Source organism: Chenopodium album, chromosome 18 (assembly GCF_948465745.1).
Source record: "Chenopodium album chromosome 18, dcCheAlbu1.1, whole genome shotgun sequence".
NCBI lineage: Eukaryota > Viridiplantae > Streptophyta > Magnoliopsida > Caryophyllales > Amaranthaceae > Chenopodium > Chenopodium album.
In genome coordinates, this window is record NC_137851.1 from 47,220,883 (window position 1) to 47,244,874 (window position 23,992).

General features: G+C 34.3%; 1 protein-coding gene and 1 pseudogene across 1 annotated transcript; one reads left to right on the forward strand and one right to left on the reverse strand.

Annotated features, from left to right (window-relative positions):
* Nucleotides 1–10,653: 10,653 nt before the first annotated feature.
* Nucleotides 10,654–11,904, reverse strand: LOC145592250 (G-type lectin S-receptor-like serine/threonine-protein kinase LECRK3). Its single transcript, XM_081648703.1, has one exon. It carries the CDS (start codon nucleotides 11,902–11,904, stop codon nucleotides 10,654–10,656), a length of 1,251 nt encoding a protein of 416 aa, XP_081504829.1.
* A 108-nt stretch (nucleotides 11,905–12,012) lies between these two features.
* On the forward strand, nucleotides 12,013–23,545 carry LOC145592251 (G-type lectin S-receptor-like serine/threonine-protein kinase LECRK3; annotated as a pseudogene).
* The last annotated feature ends 447 nt before the right edge of the window (nucleotides 23,546–23,992 follow it).

Below are 23,992 nucleotides of genomic sequence, written 5' to 3' on the forward strand. Positions count from 1 at the left end.
GTTGCTTTTCCAAAAATGGATATGCCTCTATTTAATGCTGATATATTTACAACTAGAGCTATACTAACACCAATCAATGATGATGTAGATGTTATAAATGCAATCTTGATAGCAAAATTCCCACGTTAAGCAGTAGCCTACAAGAGCTATGATTCAATGATCGACGATAATTGCTCTATATATCCTACAAATTTTTTAAATAAGCTCTGTCCTGTCCTGGTGGCATGAGTCCTCATGAACTTATATTGAAAGCCAACAGTCCAGCTATTTTGCTGCGTGACATCTTACTGTCATCTGGTCTTTGCAATGGAACACGGCTGATATGCAAAAAATTCTTCCCAAATCTCATTGAATGTGTTATTGTTGTTGGCCATCATAAAGGAGAGCATGTATTGATACTAAGAATTAACCTAAGACCATCAGAGTCTTCAGCTTATCCTTTTTAATTTCAGAGAAAACAGTTCCCTTTAAAGCTTAGCTTTGCAATGACTATCGACAAAGCTCAAGGGCAAACACTTAATAAAGTTGTTGTTTATCTTCCGCGATCATGTTTTTCACATGGTTAGTTATATGTTGCCCTTTCCCAAGCTCGACAGGCAGCTAATGTCAGTGTTATAACTGACATGGATGCTGATTAGCCAGATTTGGGTCATGCATGTCAGAAATGTAGTATCCTATAATATTCTTTATATGGCTGGCATCATCTAGCTACATCAGTGAGTGATATTTTTCCATTCCTCTTATTATAGTCTATTGCTGATTTGTGTAGTATTTTTATATTAGGTGTTCAGTCCAAAAGACTACTCTACCTAATTTTCTTTGATTAGTTATTTTGCTGCAGGTTAGACTCTTCTATCAATTGAGTTCCTTTTTAAGTATTCCATAATTCCACAATCAACATAACAAGTTTCATTTAAGGTCTGGTATGCTATTAATAAATTTAAGAACCTTTTTCTTTTATCTAATATTCTAATATAATATCAACCTCTATAAGTTATTGACATCTTCTAAATGGCTTTTCTGTTTTCTGCATAGTGCTACAGGGTTTTTTTGCTGATTACATAGCCACAGGATAACAGATTATCTTTTTGGTTTTGTCTGATATCTATATGTAAAACAATCAACCAAACAATATCTCTAATTAGCAGGCTATTTATATATATAAGTGAACAAACAAGTTATTGTGATCCCTTTGAATTTTATGTATATGCACGTATATGTATTTTATAGCACCCTTGATACGTTAGTCGTGTTTTCTTGACAGTAAAAATTAAATCGTTGTCATTATCGCCTAATAATCACCCACTTGTCATAGATCAATACAATTTGACAAGTTATCTCAATGCAACAACAGTTCCAACAAAAACAAAACAAAAAGGACACAAACTAACAACAAATCTAATAATAAATCAAGAGAAATAAACTTTGTACTTTTTTTTATTATTTTTTTTAAAGGGTACTTTTGATTATCTATTACTACAGGGAAAAAGGTGTTGTTAAAAAATGACAAAATAAATAGAAAACACATAAACAGGCAATATGGTCTATTATTATACATGGAATGCATGTGATAGGAACAGTAACTTTAATATCATTTAAGGGCAAGAAATATTATTGCAGTTGAAATTAAAAGTAGAAACAAGGAAACTTACAAAGCATAACATTTAAGTTAGTTTATATATAAGCTAAAAGATATATAGAAATAGATATGCAAGCTACAAGATATGGAAGTAGATATACAAATATATATATAAATATTATTGAAGTACATGCTATATATCTATAAAATATACAATTACCTATTTTAGGAGTAAGGCTTACTGATTTTATGCAAAGAAATACAACAGAACTCTGGTAAAAGAAACAGTAAGGTTGAATTCTTGCTTCTTCCTTTGATTTTCTTTTTAGGTCATGTATTATAAAAGCATTAGGCCTCATTGTTTCTCATAAAACTCATTGTCTAAGCAGTATATCACAAAAGGAAAAACAAAGAAAAGGGCAGAAAAAAAGATGCACAAATAAAAAGGAGGTAATATTCTCAAACATCAGCATTAAACCCTCTGCTCCTTGGTAGGTATGATCAACCTATACACTACTTCAATTTGTTTGCTCTTTTACAGTTTATAAGTTAATTTTAGCCGAAGTTATTGCTAGCTCAAAATCCATTTATAGATTGTATATATGCTAGCATTTAATATTTTAACAACTCTAACTGTTATGTAAGAAAAAAGGCATTATTTATCTGTATACAAATTACTTATGTCATGCATAAATGCCTGTTGATGCTTAAAATTAGATAATTGTTCACCTTGTTAGTTCATATGAAATATGACTGATATTCTACTTGATTCTACCACTTTATGTTCACCCATACATACCCTTTTTAGTAACTACTAGATCAATTTGTTTACATAATAATGTAAAACTTACTCAATATTATAGACCTGTAGAATGAATTTACACCTTCACTGTCTAATATTCATGAACTAACCCTTTGTGCAACTGTGCTTGTCATGGTGATCAAACAAAGAATGTTATACAGCTAGGATTATCATATAAAAATAACTTTGATTTTGTAGTTTCACTAGCTATATCAGCAACAAATAATTTACACCAAAGATATGGGAGCCATATATCTACACTTATTTTCAGGCATTAGAGTACATGTAGTATCAATCTTCTATGAAATCAGCATTAAAACAGGACAATGTTTAATTGATGGCTTAATTTTAAAAGTAAACATGTAAATTACATATATATACAGAGTTTTATCATGATATATCACCTAATAAATTATTATAATCTATGTATAAAACTAAGACTTATTTAATTTTCTGATTGTGTTTTATAAAAAATCTTGTTATGGCACCACAACGAAAATTTCTCGATGAACTCGATACATCAAGTAAATCATACAAGGTTAAGGTAAGTATTGCAGAAAAAGGTAGAAAGCAAGAGTCTGAGAAGAAAATATTGTACTAGTATATTTTCTTACAAGATGACAAGGTATAGTTTATGCATGCCATTTACAAGCACACACTTAACTTATAAAAAATCATGATGGATAATCATATATTAAAGTATTCTTTTGTTCTTTTTCCAGAAAAATCGCATGAAGATGACATTATTCGGTGATCAAATTGATGCATATAAAGATGTCATCTTGTTTAGAGGCAACTATGACATTGCTAATGCTTTAATAAGGCCACTAGATGCACAGTACGTATAGGGCTAAAGAGTCAGATCTGCCATTTCAGATGACAATAGGAGGCAAAACTCTCATCCAATTTTAGATCCTGAAGGAGAACAAGTGTTTCCTAGATATCAATCTCTTGCTTCTGTGCCAAGAGTTTTTACTGATGATGTTCGACATGGTAGAAAAGATACTTAAACTAATATTATGTTCTTCTAATTTAAAATATCCAGTCCATTTTCTGCAATTTACTCACACATTCTCTTCTTTTGTAGATATCCTTGTTATTGTGCTGTATGTTGCAGATGAACCAAGGAAGATTGTGACAACCCTGAATCTTTTGTACGCGACTTGATGGTCATAGATCATAGGTACTTACATATATGCCTTAAATAAATTCACTGTGATTACAGCGTTACCATAACTACAATGATTCCATTCTAACTTTGTGCAACTACTTTTAACACTGATTCACCAGTATAAGTGTGTACCTGGAAAACGTTGTGAAAGTCTTGTTTCTGACAGCGAAATTTCAAAGTAATTGGCATCACATCTTTGCGTCCTACCACTCGCAAAGGTAGGTCACAGAATAGGCTAATAAGTATATACTTTACCTCACCTATCTCATTGGCTATCAACCAGATAATAACAATTTTTACCTTCCTCAAATCACAGGCTTTCAACTTGAATCATCTATGTCTACTGTAATAATCGAATCCCCTAAAGGTGAAAAAGCAGCTGCCTTAACTGAATGGTATGTCAATTAACATTAAAATCTCAAATGAGTTAATAACAGATATTTTAGATTCTTTCAAGCTAATGTAGATTATATTATCGATGACAGGGCAAGAAAGCATCGAAATGTTCTAATAGAACATCAGAATAGAGTTCAGTTGCTTGGAATCCACCTGTAGAGAAAATTTTAACAACAATAGCCCACATCAAAACCAAAAGGCTAAGGTAGGCTTATATGATACATTATTTGTATACAGTTATTGTAGAGTCCTCTTTGTCTTCTATTTATAGCAAGAGGATAGTTCTTGCTTATATGATTTTATTAAAATTAACATGACAAACATCAAGATTATGCTAAAATTTATGTTGACAATACAGGCAGCAAAAACACTTCCACAGGAGGTTTATTGGCTCAGAGTTACATCATCTGATATTCAGTATGACAAGCTCAGAACATATATAGGGTGTTCTTACTGTGGAAAGCGAACACAGTTACCTCTTGGAGCAGTCTATGGTTGCATAGCTTGTGAGAGAAATGAAGTATCTGGTACTTACCGGTAAAAGACACTTACAAATTACATTAGATAGCAAAAAAAATGTATCACTGATAGCGATTGAAAACTCACACTAATTATTCAAATTATGCAGAGTAACTATTACTTTTACTGCCACGGATGGAATTGGAGCACTACAACTGACTACATTTACTGAGAACTTTGTTCCACTGTAGGTATCTATCACATGAAGGCAATAGTCCACAGTTCACATTTGATGTTAAACACCAATCATAATCCCTTGATTTCCTTGGATTCTTACTAAAAAAACTAACCCACAATCTATCTATGCTTCCGGATGATACCACTAAGTTTGGCCATATAGCTTATAAGCTGCGAAATACATACTTCTTACTTAAGATTGGCCCTACAAATGCTCTAAAACAAAACAAGGTTCTGTAATGGGGTATAAAAGGTGTGGAGATGGAAGACACCATCACATCCGGTGTTGCAGGAAGCAGTTCTGTAGATGTTCCTGCAGGGTCTGGTGCCAAAAATGTAGAAGCAATAGCTGATACAGAAGATGCTAAGACTAAAAAGAGCAATGCATGTGCAGTCGAAGATCGCCAGAACCTTAGCAAGACCATAAAAAAGGAAACGTTTAAAGCTTATGACTTATCAATCTTCAGCCAAGAAGAGGAGGATGCTTGCTTATTGGCAGAATCAATGGCTGCAGCACATAAAGCAGCTCAGTCAAACATAGGAGATTCTAGATCAAAAAGGAAAAGACTCGATGCTGATGATGAATCTGAAACTGCTACACCAGAAATTGATGTTATTGAACATGAAGTAGAGTCAACAATCAAGGCTACAAATTTCATGAAAGAAAAGGAAAAAGATCCAGCTTATCGTGCAGCACTTAAAGGCAAGGGTGTTGCCTTTGAAACAGACACTGTTTCTGCTGAAACAAAGCAAGGTGTTAAGAAGGAGAAGGAAAGAAAACGGTGAGCGCTCGTGTTTCAGGATGATGACTCTAATGACCTTTGAGAAAGAAAATTAAGACTTATGACAGATTAGTTGAGTAACAGCTTCACCTATTAAATATTTTGCTATGTACATACTTATTAAAGCTATGCATTACAAGTAAATATTTTATATCATGTGGCTGTTATAAAAGACAAGTATCTTCAGATTACTTGTCCCACAATAATACCACATATATAAGAACAATATTAGTTATGGTTAAAGCTTTTGAAGGTTGTGGTCTTGGAAAGGAACAGGTTTTATAGAAAATCCTGTTCCTAAACAACACCAATTATTAAGGTGTATTAGCCTACCTTTTGTTTTCTGATGGGTTAGATTTAGCTACAAAACCAATCAGGCATTATGGTTTTATATAGGAACAAGTATCCTAAAATGCTTGTTCCTATGTAACACTACTTCTTAGAATAAGCTTATGCTGTCTAATTGCTTGACTATAGTTTGTCAGGCATTATGTATTTATTAGAATATCAAGGGAACTTAGCTTTATGCTCTTGTTATTGTAATCAGTAGTTTTCTGCTTATGGTATCAAGCTAATGTGATAAGTATTATAGTTAAGTACTTCACCTATCTCCTTTATCTTCCTTTTACATTCTTTCTAAATCTAGACAGATTAGCCCACCAGCTTAACCTCAAACAAATAATTATTCCTCTTTAACACATTTATATAGACCTTGCTAAAGCAAACAGGTAAATCTTTGAAAAAGCAACACAACCTGATTAATAACAGCAAACAGGCTAATCTTTGAACAAGCTCATAAGCATTGTGAATAATAAACAATAATTCAAAAGAAAATATAGAAATTAAGATCAACTTCTCTTTATAAACCATGATTCCTTATTTTAGATAATTACAACCTACTATCTCCCTTACTATTACATTTACAGGAGATTCATAATTACATAGTATCCTACCATAATCTAGAGTTCAGCCAAAAAACAGCCCTCCAAAAACAAACAAAATGCACCTCTCACACTTAATTTTCCACAATAGATTTTCAGTCAGAAATTTTCATAGCAAACATAGAAGAATCTTCGCTTGTTTCTTGATTTGCTTCATTATAGTTCCCAAAATCAAAATTCGAACCACTATCATCATCATCATCATCGTTATAGTCATCACTGCCTGATTCAAATGATGCATCTGACTCTACATCCGCTTCTTCCTCAGACTCAATTTCTGAATCAGAATTCACATCACTTTCAGCATCTTCATCAGTCTCGTCATCTTCCTCGGTCTCATCTTCTTCTTCGGATTATTCTCCATCCTTCTCACCATCTTTCTCAGCCTCATCTTCTTCTTTAGTTTCCTCCCCCTCCTCTTCTGCCTCACCTCCTTCCTTAGTTTTGATTTCACCTTCATCACTGTCTGATTCAACGATAATGACTGGCCATTCTCCACAACCATCCCTCTCAACTTCTTATTTTCTTTTATTGCTGGTTTTTCCTTTTTATTTTTTATTCTTCACCTTCGAAATCCGTTGTTGCAAAAACTCCAAGTGACTATTCATCTGCTTCGTCATATCTGTGACATACAAGTGGAAGCTTGCAACATTCTCTTCAGGTGACTTCGACTCATTAGGTCTCCAGATTGGTGGTGCAAATGCTTTTCCAGAAGTGGCAGTGCTATCAGTGCTAGCCATTGTTGTTTGCAAGAAATTAAAGCGCAAACACTTTGAAAAAAAAAGAAGAAAAGGGAAGATGAAAGACAGAACAGAAGAGCAAAGCAAGTATTATACACCACGCAAAAGAAGTGCCCCAATCGACCAATCAAAAGCAATTGTTCAACAATCATGACAAAAACTAAAAAGAATATAAACCTTATGACTTCTAAAGTACACTTTCCAACATCTTTACATGAATGTCCTATTCCATAACTGTACGTACATTACAATAATCTAAAAATAGAAATCAGCTTTTCGTATATTTCCTTATATGCACAGTATCTATACACATGTGTGTTAGCCATATTTTCTATTTTTAAGATGTATCGCTTATTAACAATAAAATTTATAAATTTTTTAAAGCAATAAAACCAGATTTTTAATCACCATTAGACCACACCCCACAAATTTATGACACCTTACAATAACTCCGTATTTCCTAATTTTCAAAAACTATAAAATTAAATTTAAATTTTTTAAAAAGATACGACCAAATTACTAAACTGATATCTATCAGAGATTAAATAACGCACAAACAACACCTAACAAATTCACTACATTTAACGACCTCCAACATAATCTAACCCAATAAGTACTTACTAGATCTATACTCATTTTAAATACAAAATCAAATACTACAGTACTAGCCATTACACACACTAACATAATTAAATTAGTACTACACATACATTTAGCAATACCATAAACCACGCACACTCCGTGTTTATTGGGCTATTGCTCGTGTTGCGCGTGGTGGCTCAACTAGTAAGTACAAAAAATAGAATTGATACAGGTGCGTGGATGTACTATTTTGCCTAAATTATCGCTACAGGTTCTTTTGTTTGCAGGTTGCTAGGTTGCAAATTACAGGTTACTGTGAAGTCAACAACCCGGTTCTAAGTTATCAAAAGAAGTAAAACAAAGGTCTTCCCAAGGAATATTCCAAGAGAATCCAAGTTGAATGAGTCAAGAGAAGTGCCATGAGAGTCGGAACCATAAACTACAACTAGTTGTTAGTTTGAACAAGAGAAGTGCATGAGAAATATGACATCAAACTCGAAACTAAACCTGGTAACTAATCCCGGATTCCTCGGAATCAGGGTAGGAGCCGTTGAGGTGCTTTTAGAAGGTCTTTCTATTATAAATAGGATGAAAACCATTGTACAAAGGCATCTCAAAATATCTAAGCCTTACATTTCATAGCAACTAATAATTATTAGCAACGTTCAAATTTATTTTGAACCTATATTGTACTTTGTATTGAATCAACAACCTAGTGGATTGGTGGACTCATAGCCACCCGCAGTTTTTACCCTTATTCCTAGGTTTTTCTTCGTCATTATCTTTTGTCTCTTTCTCCCTTTCCCTTTGTTCATTCCTTGTAGATCATTCATCCTCATTCCTTGAACCTGCATCATCATTTACATTCTTATTAATATAGCTGTTGTCTAATTGAGCTTGGTCTTATTTGGCAATCAGATTTGACCTAAACATGTACTTTATTTAAAAAAAATAGAAATTTAAAGCTTTTTATGGTATATAATTGCAACTTTCAGTGCGTTTTGTATACGATTGGTCACACCATTTAGCCGCTTGTAAAAGAATAAAGTAACTCCTATAACACTGACTGAGTAACTTCTGCAACACTGATCGAGTAACCCTACAACACTAATGAAGTAACCCTCATGATGACAGGCCAACTGATATATAAGAATTCGTGGTCAATTTTATTGATGAGTGTACTTTATTGCATTTTTCAATAAAAAAAGAAAGGAGAGATTCATTAATGGAATGAAATAGAAAGAGACACATCAGTTTGGAACTCCTTTTAAGAAAAATAGACACATCATTAAGGGATAGAGGGAATACTATGTAGTAATTTAAATTACCCCAAGCCCAACAATATTAATTATGAACATTCACATTGAGTAAACTTCAACAAAATTGGTAAAAAAGAAGTTTACTAATCACTTTACATACTTTCTCTGTTTTAATTAAATGCTTCACTTTGCTTTTACATGAAATTTCAAGAGAGTTAAAGCAAAACCTAATAACCTTCCTTCAAAATAGTTATTAGGTACTCGTGCTTTAACAGAGACTATAAAAGCCAATGTGTACTCTAACAATAAAATTTTAAAAACTAGTATAATACACGTGCAATGCACAACTAGCTTACAAATTATAATGTTAATAATAAGGAATATATGTCTGGAAGGGACATATGTGTTCACTATTTTGTTTGGAAGGACCTTATATGTTTAAAGTGGTCTAAAATGACCTTATAAGTTTATTTTGTTGTTTGCAGGGACTTTGAGGTCGGAATCCGGCAATACTTGACTTTTTTCTCTGATATTGATCTCTCATGTGACCTTAAAAAATGACCCCCCCTTTTTTTTTCCATGATTTTCCTCAAATTCCCTTATTTTGATTTGTGTCATTTGGGGATTAGAATAGAGAAGGAGAAATTGGAAGGAAATTGTGGAAAAAAAGAAAATGGGGTCATTTTTTAAGGTACACCCAGGTAATTTGCTCATTAATATTTGCTCATTTGATGAATGAATGCAAAAAATTTGCTCATTTATTAAATGAGCAAATTACCCGGGTGTATGGTACACCCGGGTGTATATAATAAATTCCAGATGATACTAAGATCTTACAAATAAGAAATATAGTATTGATGTATTCTTATACAAAGTATAATTATATAAATATATAGCTATGAAGTATATAATACAGAGTACAATACAAATAACATAATTATTGATGAAGTGTCAAGTGATGAGTGATGAATATGATCTGATGATGATATAATAGAGTAAAAATTTCTCACTTCTTTTTATGGGCCCACATTAAATTTCACCATCTCTTTTTTACTGTCATCTGCTTTTTCCTTTCTCTCTCTCTTCTTAAGTACTTTCCTTCTAAGATGAAGCTCGGTGTATATAGCTTCAATGGAGTTCTAGTCTTCAGCCTCATTTATCAATGCGAGGCCCATCAAAAGGGGGGCCCTGAGCCTTCGCTCAAGCTGCTCCCCCTTATAGTCGGCCCTGATTAAAATAATTGATTGATGATTAGTGATTGAATGATAAAAAATTTAAATGCAGAATTATTGTTTAACCTCTTTTTTTATTATAAGTCAAGAGGGATATTAAAGTCTTTTCAAAGGGACACCACAATCTCCCACTTGATTTAATTTATAAAATAAAGATAAAAATCATCGTACATACAAGAGACCTATTTAGTATTTTTGTTGAAGATATCTCCATTTGCAATTAGTATGGTGTCTAACTGTCGGTGGTACTTTGACAATTAGTGAAAATATATTATAGCTTTATTATTATAATGAATCATTAATCAACCCCAATAGCCAGGATTTTATTCGTTTTACAATTTCAATAACCTTGTAACCATAACAACTTGAGAATGTAACATCCCAAAATACTACTAGAATTTTATTTAAGCTGCATTAGCAAATATTGTGTAGACCACAATGCAGTTGGATTATACTTCATAAGACTTAGAGATCTAAATCCTTATCTTAATGAAAGCAATCCTGTCAACAGAGGTGTCGTTTTTCCCATTTGATAGTGGAACCTTCTTTTTCCAACAGTCCCCTCCATTTCTGTAAATGGCAACTGCACAGAAGCAATCTGTTAGACAAACTTCCCTGCACCATTCTACAGGAACATTCTGATAATGCTCGTAGTCCGAAAGCGGCCAGTCTACGTCCTGCAGCACCTTGAAATCATACTGATTTTTGTCTTGTGATCCTTCTTTACAACTCTGTGGAGGAAAGTTCTGATAGCATCCGCTCATCTCATTGTTTGGATCCAAGGGTGCGTAACCTGGAGGGCATATGCAGTGTGGTCTACTGTCATCTCCTAACTTGCAGTAGCTGTTGAAACCACATACGCCGCTACCTGTTTGCTGTATGACAGCAGTACAGATGTTGTCTGGAGTAAAGGACTTGATTGACCAGCCACCATAACGAGATGCACTCTTTGAGTACACGTAATGTCTTAATACACCGTCATATTCAAGAATCACCCTCTGATAGAGAGCTTTTTCATGTGATATCTCATTCGGAAAGATATCAACAAGAACTCCACCATTGCTGTCAGCAAGGTACAGTGAACCAGACTGGTCGAACACCACCAGGCTTCCGAATCCCTGATCAGCGAACGTCTCATAGTTGGTGTTCAGTGTGTTGAAAAGGGGGAAATCTGTGGTGTATAATGCAAGATTTCCGTTATATCCCAAGTTGAATGAGAACCTGCCACTCGAGTAATTCTTTCTAGAAAAACTTGCAATGAGTTGTTTGCCTTGATTCAGCGTCTGTGTAGGCAAAAGAGTGTCAGTTGGCTCATCAAAGCTTTGCCAAAGTACAGCAGAAGCTCGATCCATCAGCATGAAGTTTCCAGTGTCGAGCATAGCTGCAGAGGCAAGTGTCACTCCTCTGCTGCTGCTGCTGCCAGCCAACAGCCTAGCTCTCCATACCTCGCGCCCACTTGGGTCAGTAAGTATCAAGCTTCTTGCAGTAAGTTCCACCTTCGAACCCCTGGGTACTGGAATATCTCTGTTGGCAGACCAAGTTATGGTCCTTTCGGGTATTCTATTGAACCATATGGCTAACAGAAAACTTCCAGACTCTATCTTCTGAAACCCGAAAGCAAAGTCTTTGGAGGGAGATACCCAAGGCAAAGAGATATCCCCAGCAATGAGAGATGAGCCCAAGGTTATGCTGTTGTAACTTTGAGCAGAGATAACGAAGCACATTAGAAAAGAAAAACAGATATAACAAGGTAATTTTACTGATAAAACCATGGTGATACTGTTGTTATTACAGCAGAAAAAAAAAAAAAAATGCAGTAAGCTTTGTTTATTTTAGCTCTGTTTTTTTTAATTAAAGCAAGCTTTCCATGGTACATATCATGTATAGTGGGTATGGAAAACCCATTTATAAAAGTTAAACTTTATAAAAGTATATAGATGTATGTCATTTTTCAAGTCCAATGAAAATTAAGGCTCAAAATTGTTTTCAGAAGGTTGGACCAGTTTAAATCATGCGCCATTCTAAATTGACTTTGCTCGAAGAATATTACGTTTAATAATGGAGCTACATTTATGTATACGTCTATTCCTCAATCAGTTTTGCACCTAACAGGAAACAGAATACCTAATTCATGTACTAATAAATTTTCTTATATGATTTTTCTAAGTTAAAAATCACACGATCTTTATGTTTCCACATATTGATTGGATAAGTTAAGGAAGATTCAAACTGTTAGATACCAATTCAGTTATAATGAAGAGGAAACTTAGGTATATAGAGAAATCACTATCCTTATGTTTATAAACAGTTCATCTAGAAATTCAACAGTCAACGTTTACAGTTTTGTGAATCAAATCCTTGATGTATTAATTAAGATTTAAGATCATCTATATTCATTAAGGTGTTTCATATCTACACAAAAACGTATCCGTTTTGACTAGACACATTTGTCAACATGCAAAGATCATTAATATATGTAAATATTTTAGCAAGAATAAAAAAATTGGTTATCTATTGTAAATATTTTAGCAAGAATTATAACATTGGTGTTAATATATGCAAAGATCATTAATATATGTAAATATTTTAGCAAGAATAATAACGTTGGTGTTTATATATTGTACTAAAAATATGGTCAAAGTAAGCATATGAATAGCACAAAAAGTCTAGGTGTAAGGTATTATGGGATGGAGGAAGTTTGTTATCTATTGTCAGCAAGACAATAGAAATTGCTTCTGCAAAGTTGATAATTTCGTCGAAGAAGGATCAGTTGGAATTCGGAAAAAGAAGCTACCACTCACAAATTGGAAATATGACATTTCTGCTTGCTGACAGTTGACACTTGAAAGGACAATTTTTATTCAGGGAAAAGACTAAAGGTGGATGAGAAATTAACCACTAAAGCACTATGCTATGAATGGATTCAGGGACTCAAAGTAAGATTGAGCTACAAGGGTAGAATTCAGGTGGGTGGTATAACATCCAGTACATTTACTAAAGCACTTTCATTGAACTTGATTTCTATCAAATGCAAACAATTGATGATCTTGGCAACAATAATGTGAAGGCTCCTTGTGACTAGCAAAGAATAAAGAGAACATTGAAGAATGCGGTCTGAGATGAGCCATATCTAAGACACTCCTCAATGATAATGTTTGCAGCGATACTAGATGGGCTTGTCAAGTTCCTGAACTCCCTTGTCCAACCTCATAATACTCTTGTTTACTACTTTGCTGTAAGAGCTTGTGTAGGTTGGAATATAGAATACTCAAGAGATAGATGTACTACTTTGCTGTAAGAGGTTGTCCCAAGAACAATATGTTCATTGCTTAGTCCGTGATAAGCAAGGCCTATTGCATGCTGTACAATCTTGTGCGAGTTGCAGATATTTTATCAGCAAGAAGAACATAGCATAACAAATGATTGATGATTGGAAGGTCAATAACATGCTTTATGGGTTATTCTAAGAAGCATATATCTAGCCAGTAGGCGTGTCATTAAAGTGATTCTTAGGTAAGATTATGAGTTTATGACTCTATAGAATAGAGTTTCTTGAAATAAGTTCTTATCTTCTCTTTGATACTTCCGTACCTATCTTGTATAGATAGAAACTCTTTGTTAAATTCTGCTCCGTATTATTCATTCAGATTAAATTATTACAGTAATATATAAGAATTTTTCTTTCAGTCCCTAGAATTATTATATTTTTTAATATAATTCTATCTAAAACTATAGAGCAGGATACCATTTCTTCATAATTGGTTATCAGGTCTTAGTAGATCTGCATGTGATGATGGATTTATATATGTATTATAGATACAACTCAAAGACAGCCATAATAAAATTGTAAAGTCAGTTGTTTGCTACTCATTTACTTTCCTAATCATGGAATAACTACAACTTTCTTACAGCAGCTTCATCGTGGTTCTGGGTATGGATCAGTGATTGACACCTGATTAATCGACAAGGTGCTATTGCTTGATGCTGATAATAAAGCAGTTGGTGAATATAAATGATCCCAGATCACTGGCACATTTGGTGCGTCTTCATCACCAAAATCAATAAGGTATGCTGGTTCTGAAGGAGGTAGGAGGCACTGTGAACAGCACTCAAGCATTAGAATAACTAAGTTCATGGTAGGCCTACTAGCCGCGTTTTTTTGAACACACAGTAACCCTATATGGATGCATCTTGTTATCTCTTCCACTGGAGATTCTGTCTTCAGTAATATAGGATCTATCAATTCCAGAACTTTTCCTGATGTCCAAAGTTTCCATGACTGCAAGAACATACAGCTAGAGCACTTAGCAAATAGCAATAGAAATTAAAGTGACAGCCATTTAATTCCCTCTGAATCAAGGCTTAATGCTTAAGTTATCTACACAAAATCCAAATTTAAACCGTGATGAATTAGCATTTCGATTTAGGAACAGTTTGAAATTGGAGTTACTTTGGTTTTCAGCTATGCCATTTGAAGGTAAAGCCAAAACATTGGTAAAGCTTATGGAGTATGTTTTGAATTTTATGTACTTTTACTTTTTTTGACTATATGTTCTTTCAAGAGCATGATCTGCATCAAATGTATGCTGATTTTTGGCTTAACAAAATGGTTTTTAGATCTATTATATGGTTTTTTTTTTTTTTTTTTTTTTTTTTTTTTTTTTTTTGTGTGTGTGTGTGTGTGTGTGTGTGTGTGTGTGTGTGTGTGTGTGTGTGTGTGTGTTCAGATGTTGCATTGTTAACTAGATGAGAGTTGTTAATTTCTAGAGCTGTCTATATTCACCTTGCTTAATAGGTGTTCCATCTGTTTTGGGCTGTGAGATGTACTATTTTTCCTCCCACTGACAATCTCCAAGAGTAAGACACCAAAGCTGAACACATCAACCTTTACCGATATCTTCCCATACTTTGCATATTCAGGAGCCATGTAACCACTGCAGTGTAAAATCAGTTATCAGCAAGAGAGGAAAAATATGCTTCGGCTATGAACAGAAAGCTATAGGAATAGATAGATTCAGGCCAGCTGATAATGTTGTTAAAAATTGTGCAATAATTTTCTGGCTTTAACAGAAGGCACTCACTATGTATTTACAATTCTGGAAGCACTGGTCTGATCTTCGAGAAACAGTCTTGCAGTCCCGAAATCAGAAATTTTAGGATTCATGTTTTCGTCTAGTAAAACATTACTGGCTTTGAGATCACGGTGAAAAATCCTCACTTGAGATTCTTCATGAAGATAAAGCATTCCACGCGCTATGCCCTGTATGATTTTGTATCGAATCTCCCAAGTTAAATGTTCTCGTCTCATAGCATCTGCAAATTAAATGCAAATTTGATAAGTATCATTGCCTACTGCACAATGGAGACTAACTAGTAACTACAATAGGAAAAGTAAACATCAATTAATTACACGAGACATTTTCTATATCTTATGTAACACTTATATGACACTCATTTTAGTTGTGACAATAAAATAACATACAGTAAAGTTCAAAAGCTGGAGAAACTACCAAATAAGACAAAATCTAGGCTTCCATTGGGTACAAATTCATAGATTAGGATCCGCTCATTCCCTTGCACGCAAAATCCAATGAGCCTAACGAGATTGTTGTGATGAAGTCTGGCCACTAATTTCACTTCATTCTTAAATTCCACTTCACCATGTGCAGAGTGACGCATCAGTCTCTTAGCAGCAATTAGCCAGCCATTTGGAAGCCTACCCTGTATGTATGTGTGCTATTAATAGATACCGAGATACTGCACAATACTAACACATGAAATTGTTTTGAATCAATATATTTATACAAACATCTCAGGTTACCTTGTAAACTATACCAAAGCCGCCTTGTCCAAGCTTGTTGGAACTGGAGAAGTTATTTGTTGAAGCTCTTATTGTACTAAAGCTGAATTCAAAGCATGACTCTATACTCTCAGTTCTAGTTGCGTCATCTGTTTAGTATGCATAAATGAACATACAAAGTGAAAAATAAGTCTCACAGAACACAGCATTTACCTCACAATATTTTAGATAATAGAGGCAAGAATTTATGGCTTTATGCCATCTTACATTGTTTTTTTATGACTAATAAAAATCTTGGTACAAATAATAAAAAAGAAATCATTGATTTCTGTCAGAGCTACTGAAAAGTTCTTAATCATTTTAAGATCTGATGCAATTAGTCTAAAACCATTATCCTCTATAAAGACTCTAAAACTCTTAGCTGCTAATTTTTCAAGATGAAGTCTATTGCAACTGACAAATGCTTCCTTAAAATACATACCTTTGATTTCCCAAATTCGCTTCATTTTCCTTTGATCATTCTTATAACAAGCTATGAAAACTATTGCTGTCACAATTACAGCAATTACAGGAAGGATAATAACAGCTAATGTCCTTATTATATGCTGCAAAATCAATGGTATTAAATCAAAAAAAGGAAACAGATTGTTTAACAAAGTCATCAGAAAGTGGTAAATGCAGAGTGAGATTTGGGAAAGAAGGGTTAGGGAGCTCCAATGATTCAATTTTATACCAAAAATGCTGCAATTAGTAAAACAAAAGATGGCCAAAACTTCGAAAGGACTAATTAATAGAAGATAATGTACCCGGTTTGGTTGCTTAGAATGAAGACTTTTGCTGACAGTATCATTAAGTTTAACTTTGATGAACGCTGTTTTATCGACAGAGCTGCTGTTCTTTCCATTTGTGAGTGGTAGCTTCTTTTTCCTGCAGTCCCCGTCTCTTCCGAAAATTGCTACATCGCAAGAGCAATCCATCAGGCAATGCTTTCTGCACCAATCAATGGAAACATTCTGATAGTGTTCATAATCAGACAGTGGCCAATCCACAGCTCGCAGCACCTTCATAACATAGTAATTCTCATCATGTGTATTTCCTTCACAGGTTTGTCGAGGAAAGTTTGGGAAGCATCCACTCAATTCATCGATTGGATTTGAAGGTGTGTAATCTGGAGGACATATGCAAAGTGGTTGGTTGTCATTTCCTAACCTGCAGTAGCTGTTGTAGCCACACACTCCGCTGCCTGTTTGCTGTGTAACTGCTGTACAAATGTCACCAGGAGTGAAACTCTTGATTGACCAACTGCTGTCTGAATGAGGCGGTGGTTTTCGGTAGACATAATGTCTTAAGACACCATTGTATTCGAGAATCACCCTTTGGTAGAACTCTTGTTCGACTGATACTTCATTAGAGAACAAGCTGAGAATGCTACCATTTCTGGCTTTTAGGTACAGGAAGCCAGACTGGTTGAACACCACTTGGAGTCCGAACCCTTCAGTCTTGTAATCCAAATAGTTGTAATTTAAATTGTTGTAAAGAGGGAAATTTGTGGTGTATAATGCAAGATTTCCAATGTTTGTTAGTGACAATGCAAATCTTCCACCTGAATAATTTTTTTCTGTGAAACGCGCAATGAGCTGCCCACCTGGGTTCAGTACCTGTGTGGGCAAAAGAGTGTCAGTTGGCTCATCAAAGCTATGCCAAATTATCGCAGAAGTCTGGTTCACTAGCACAAAGTTTCCAGTGTCGAGCATTGCTGCATAGGCGGGTCTTTCACCATTACTAAGGACAGGAAACTTAGCTCTCCATATCTCTTGGCCGTTGGGATTGGTAAGTGTCAGGCCTTTTATTGAGATAGGATCATAGGAATGTATATTGTGATATGATATTATGAGAATAATGTCATATGAGATATTATTGTGAAAAGATATATATAATATATATTGTGAATAGATTTAGGAAGTTAATATAATAAGGAATATTAGGGTTAGTTATTCCTATTGTTTATATATATTGTAATGTGGCCAAATATTATGAATGGGAAAATACAATGGAAATATAGAGAGAACTATTTTCCCCAATATTTAACATGGTATCAAGAGCCTAGGGAGATCGTGGGATGAAAACACGAGAGTTCGTGTGGGAGAATGAGAGAACCTTAAACACGAGAGTTCGTGTGAGAGGAGAGAATGAAAAAACCCTTAATCAGGAGAGGATGAAAAACACGAGAGTTCGTGTGAAAGAATGAGAAAAACCTTAAACACGCGAGAACGTGTGAGAGGAGAAGAAAAATATGACGGGCTCGAAAAGATAGACGTTCTCGTTAGATTGATTGATGGGTTCGAAAAGAATGGCGTTCTCATCAAGTACTGAGAGAATAAAATAACCTTAAACACGAGAATTCGTGTAAGATGAGTGATCAAATGCACGCATTATTCATTATTTGCGTCCAATATGTGAAATTTGATGATTTTAATGAAGATGAAGAACGTGGCATGATCAAGTGTTCGATCAAATTCAAGAGGATTATATTTGTGATTATTCGAAGGAGGATGATTACATATTGCGGCTTGATGATGACATGATGCAGATTTTATTTTATTGTCCAAGTCGGATGTTCGAGATCTACACCTCCGACTTGAGGGAGGGTATTGAGATAGGATCATAGGAATGTATATTGTGATATGATATTATGAGAATAATGTCATATGAGATATTATTGTGAAAAGATATATATAATATATATTGTGAATAGATTTAGGAAGTTAATATAATAAGGAATATTAGGGTTAGTTATTCCTATTGTTTATATATATTGTAATGTGGCCAAATATTATGAATGGGAAAATACAATGGAAATATAGAGAGAACTATTTTCCCCAATATTTAACACCTTTGTCAGTGTTAAATTCTACTTTTGAACCAGTTGGTAGTGGCTGATCTCTGTTAGCAAACCATGTTATGGTTTTTTCAGGGATATGATTGAACCAAATGGCTAAGAGAAAATTTCCTGCAGGTTCAATCTCCTGGAACCCAAAAGCAAAGTCTTTAGATGGAGATAACCATGATGAGTAGGTGTCTCCCGCCTTGAGGGATGAACCTAAGGTTATGTTTTGGTAAGGTTGAGCCATAATATGAAATGGGAGAAAGAAGAAAATATAAATTAACTCAAGTAATGATACTGCCATGCTTAGAAGGTTCCAACTTTCCTACATCATTTACCCCTTTATCGGTGCGTTCTCTCTTTACTTTTTTGGCTGGGAAGAGGGGGTTGGGGTTTCAGGTTAAATAAAATTCAGATGGGATAACAGTGGAAGAGATGCAGGAATTCTTCAAGTTGAATATTTCTCAGATATTTTTTATTTTTTTTTTAAAAGGGACATTATTTATTTAAGCTTATTAGGAAGTGAAAATTATGTTTCAAATTCTTGTATATAGGGATGAAACCTCATACTTTTTCATTAGGTTATTTATGCAGTAGCTCTGACCAAGTCAAGAAATCAGTCCATTCTGCTTCATTTCATCCTTCACTTTTGAAGTTATGTTTTAGTACCCAACTTGATGCCCCATGTGATTATATGTAACACCCCGTATTAGATGGCTGCATTTGTATAGATGGTATTTACTGTCTAGTATCAAAGATAGTACAGATTGGCTACTTGGCTGTCTTCCTGTAACCATCAGCTATTAAATTTCCATTGAAGAAAAGTCTTCAAGTCAATTCAATTTCTGTCATTGCACATCTATGATTTGTGTGGTCACGGACACTGCGTAATGTAAATGCAGGGCCTAGCTATGAAGTCATACCAAGTCTCTAAAGGAATTCATCAAAGAAATACTTGAGTATAGCATACCAATATTTCCAACACTAGCGTTTCTACAACGTAATCTCCACTAGCACTCCCCACTGTTGTCCATTCTCCACTAGCACTTCGCATTGTTGTCCATCCTTTATGAAATAAAAAAGAAAACTATCTTTCGTGTGCTAAGCTACCTTAGTGTGCAAAGCATGGCATTACCAATACGACTTGATTTTATCTATGTGTTCTTTTTTCTCCCTTTAAATACTGTGGCTCTAACTTACCAAAACATAACCTTAGGCTCATCCCTCACAGCTGGAGGTGCCATTTCATCATGGTCGTCTCCATCTAATGACTTTGCTTTCGGTTTTCACAACAAGATTGAACCTACAGGAACTTTCCTCTTAGCCATTTGGTTCAATCAAGTCCCTGAAAAAACCATAACATGGTCTGCCAACAGAGATCAACCTTTACCCAGTGGTTCAAAAGTAGAATTAAACACTGATAAAGGCCTAATACTTACCGACCCTAGTGGCCAAGAGATATGGAGAGCTAAGTTACCTGAACGCAGTGATGGTAAAAGACTCGCTTATGCTGCCGTGCTCAACACTGGCAACTTGGTGCTGGCGACTCAGGCTTCTGCTACACTTTGGCAAAGCTTTGATGAGCCAACTGACACTCTTTTTCCCACACAGGTACTGAACCCAGGCGGGCAGCTCATTGCTCGTTATAAAGAACGCAATTATTCCGGTGGCAGGTTCTCGTTTAAGCTAACAAAGAGTGGAAACCTCTCATTATTCACTACAAATTTCCCTCTATACACTAGTATAAACTCCGACTATTGGGATTACACGAACACAATGGAAGGGTTAGGACACCAGGTGGTGTTCAATCAGTCTGGCTTCATGTACCTTATAGCAAAAAATGGTAGCATTCTTATAAACATGTTTTTTGATGAAAAATCCATTGAAAATATGTTCTACCAGATGGTGATTCTTGATTACGATGGCGTATTAAGACATTATGTCTACCCAAAACCTTCTTCTCATTCAGGAGTCTAGTTAATTAAGGGCTTTGCCCCCAGTAACATATGTACTACTCTTTACCAGCAAACAGGCAGCGGGGTGTGTGGCTACAATAGCTACTGCAAGGTAGGAGATGACAGCAAACCACACTGCATATGTCCTCCGGATTACACGCTCTCAGATCCAAACGATGAGATGAGTGGGTGCGATCCGAAATTTGTCCAGCAAAGCTGTGATGAGGCATCACAGAAAAATCATCAATTTGATATGAAGGTGCTGCAGAGTGTGGATTGGCCATTGTCAGACTACGAGCGTTATCAGAATGTAACCATTGATTGGTGCAGGAATATGTGCCTGCTGGATTGCTTGTGTGCAGTAGCAATTTACAAAGAAAACGGAGATTGCTGAAAAAAGAAGTTACCACTCACCAACGGGAAGAGCGACAGATCTGTCGAAAGAACTGCATTCATCAAGGTGAGAAATTATAGTGGTCTGACTAAGGCCCTGTTCTTTAGAGCTGCTTTGCTCTGCTGAAATCTGCTCTTCTTTGCTCTGCTCTGCTGAAATCTGCTCTGCTCTGCTTCAATCTGCTCTGCTCTGCTCTGCCCTGCTCTGCTCTGCTTAAAATTAATACTTAATATTGAATTATTATAATAATAATGTATATTTAATAATAATAATAATAAATAATTAATACTTAATGATAATAATAATTAATATTTAATAATAATAATAAATAAATAATATTTAATAATAATAATAAATATTTAATAATAATAATATATAATTAATATTTAATAATAATAATATATAAATAATATTTAATAATAATTATAAATATTTAATAATAATATATAATTAATATTTAATAATAATAATATATAAATAATATTTAATAATAATAATAAATATTTAATAATAATAATATATAATTAATATTTAATAATAATAATAATATATAATTAATATTTAATAATAATAATATATAATTAATATTTAATAATAATAATATATAATATTTAATAATAATAATATTATTAAATATTAATATTTAATAATAATAATAATTAATATTTAATAATAATAATATTAATAATAATATAATTAATATTTAATAAAAATAATATTAATAATAACATAATTAATATTTGATAATAATAATATTAATAATAATAATATAATTAATATTTAATAATATAAATATTATTAATTATAATTAATATTTAATAATAAAATTTAATGATTATAATAGTAGTAGTAGTAGTAGTAGTAGTAGTAGTAGTAGTAGTAGCAGCAGCAGCAGTAGTAATAATAATAATTGTAGTAATAATAATAATAATAATAATAATAATAATAATAATAGTAATAATAGTAATAATAGTAATAATAGTAATAATAATAATAATAATAATAATAATAATAATAGTAAAAATAATAATAATAATAATAATAGTAATAATAATATTAGTAATTATAATAATATTAGTAATAATAATAATATTAATATTAATGAAATCTGCTCGGCTCTGCTTTGCTCTGCTCTGCTCTGCTGAAATCTGCTCTGCTCTGCTCTGCTTTGCTCTGCTCTGCTGAAATCTGCTCTGCTCTGCTCTGCCCTGCCCAGAAGCTCAAAAGAACAGGGCCTAAACCTGTTGTTGGCAGCAATAAATCTTTCAAGAGCTTAAACAAAATACTACTTATTTTACTATGTATCTCCGGGTTTTCCATTATTATCTTGTTAGGTGTTATATTAAAGGGAATCCGATTCATTTTTGACTGTAAAACACCGAAGCAGGGCATTAGGGACAAAATTCAGGAAACATACATTGTTCCTAGCTTTAGTTATAAGGAGCTCACTGATGCTACTGATGGATTCAGGGAAGAATTAGGAAGTGGGGATTTTGGTGTGGTTTACAAAGGCGTTATGGGAGAACTTTCGTGTTCTCAAACTTTTATTGCAGTCAAAAAATTGGACAGTCTTATACAAGATGCTGAAAACATATTCAAGGTGGAAGTGAATGCCATAGGTCAAACACATCATAAGAAACTGGCCAGGCTCATCGGCTACTGCGTGGAAGGTGAGCATTGGTTGCTCGTGTACGAGTTTATGAGTAATGGCACTCTATCTGACTTCCTTTGTGGAACCCCTAGACCATCTTGGGAGAAAAGGTGGCCAATTGCACTAGGGATTGCTCAAGGTCTCCTCTATTTGCATGAGCATTGCAACACTCAGATCATCCACTGTGATATAAAACCACAGAATATACTGCTGGATGATGATTTCAGTGCTCGGATTTCAGACTTTGGATTGGCAAAGCTTTTGAGGTTGGACCAGACACAAACCAATACCGCGGCAAGAGGAACAAGAGGGTATGTTGCCCCTGAGTGGTTCAAGAATATGCCAATCACGACGAAAGTGGATGTTTATAGCTTTGGGATTTTGTTACTAGAGATTATTTGTTGTCAGATGAATGTGCAAACAGGAAATAATGAAGAAGGTGTTGTACTACTCACTGATCGAGCCTTGGACTGCTACGAGATGAAAACAATTGATGAACTTGTCAACCACGATACAGAGGCACTTAATGACAGGGAAAGATTAGAGAAAATGCTCAAGATTGTCTTATGGTGTATTCATGATGATCCTAATCTAAGGCCAACGATGAGGATGGTTTTAGCAATGCTAGAAGGACTTGTACAAGTCCCGGAACCTCCCAACCTAGCTTTGTATTACACCTAGATTGTACACTCTTGAACTCTACCAGAATAACTGAGATAGATTTTGTGAGGAAGGTCCTTTTATGAAAAAGGTGGCACAAAAGGTCCTTATATGAATAAGGTCTGTTGTCCGAATTCCGGCGTTGACCAAAATTTTCCGACCAAAAAAAGTCACGTGCTAATGACCCCCCCCCCCCTTTTTTTTCTTTTTTTCCCTTTCCCTCTTCTTCCTCGATTTTGCCCTTTTCCCCCATTTTTCCCTACCTTATTTCCCATTCAACTCTTCTGATGTGACTAATAGTTACCCCATTATTGGTGAAACTCTGTAAAAGGAATTAATGGCGATAATCGGTGTGGCAGGCGATTAACCCCACAATTTTTTCATTAGATAAGGCTTTAACTCTCTTCCTCATCTGTCTCTTTCAAAGTAGTAAAAAGTTTCAATATTTTTCCAAAAATAGCTAATTTG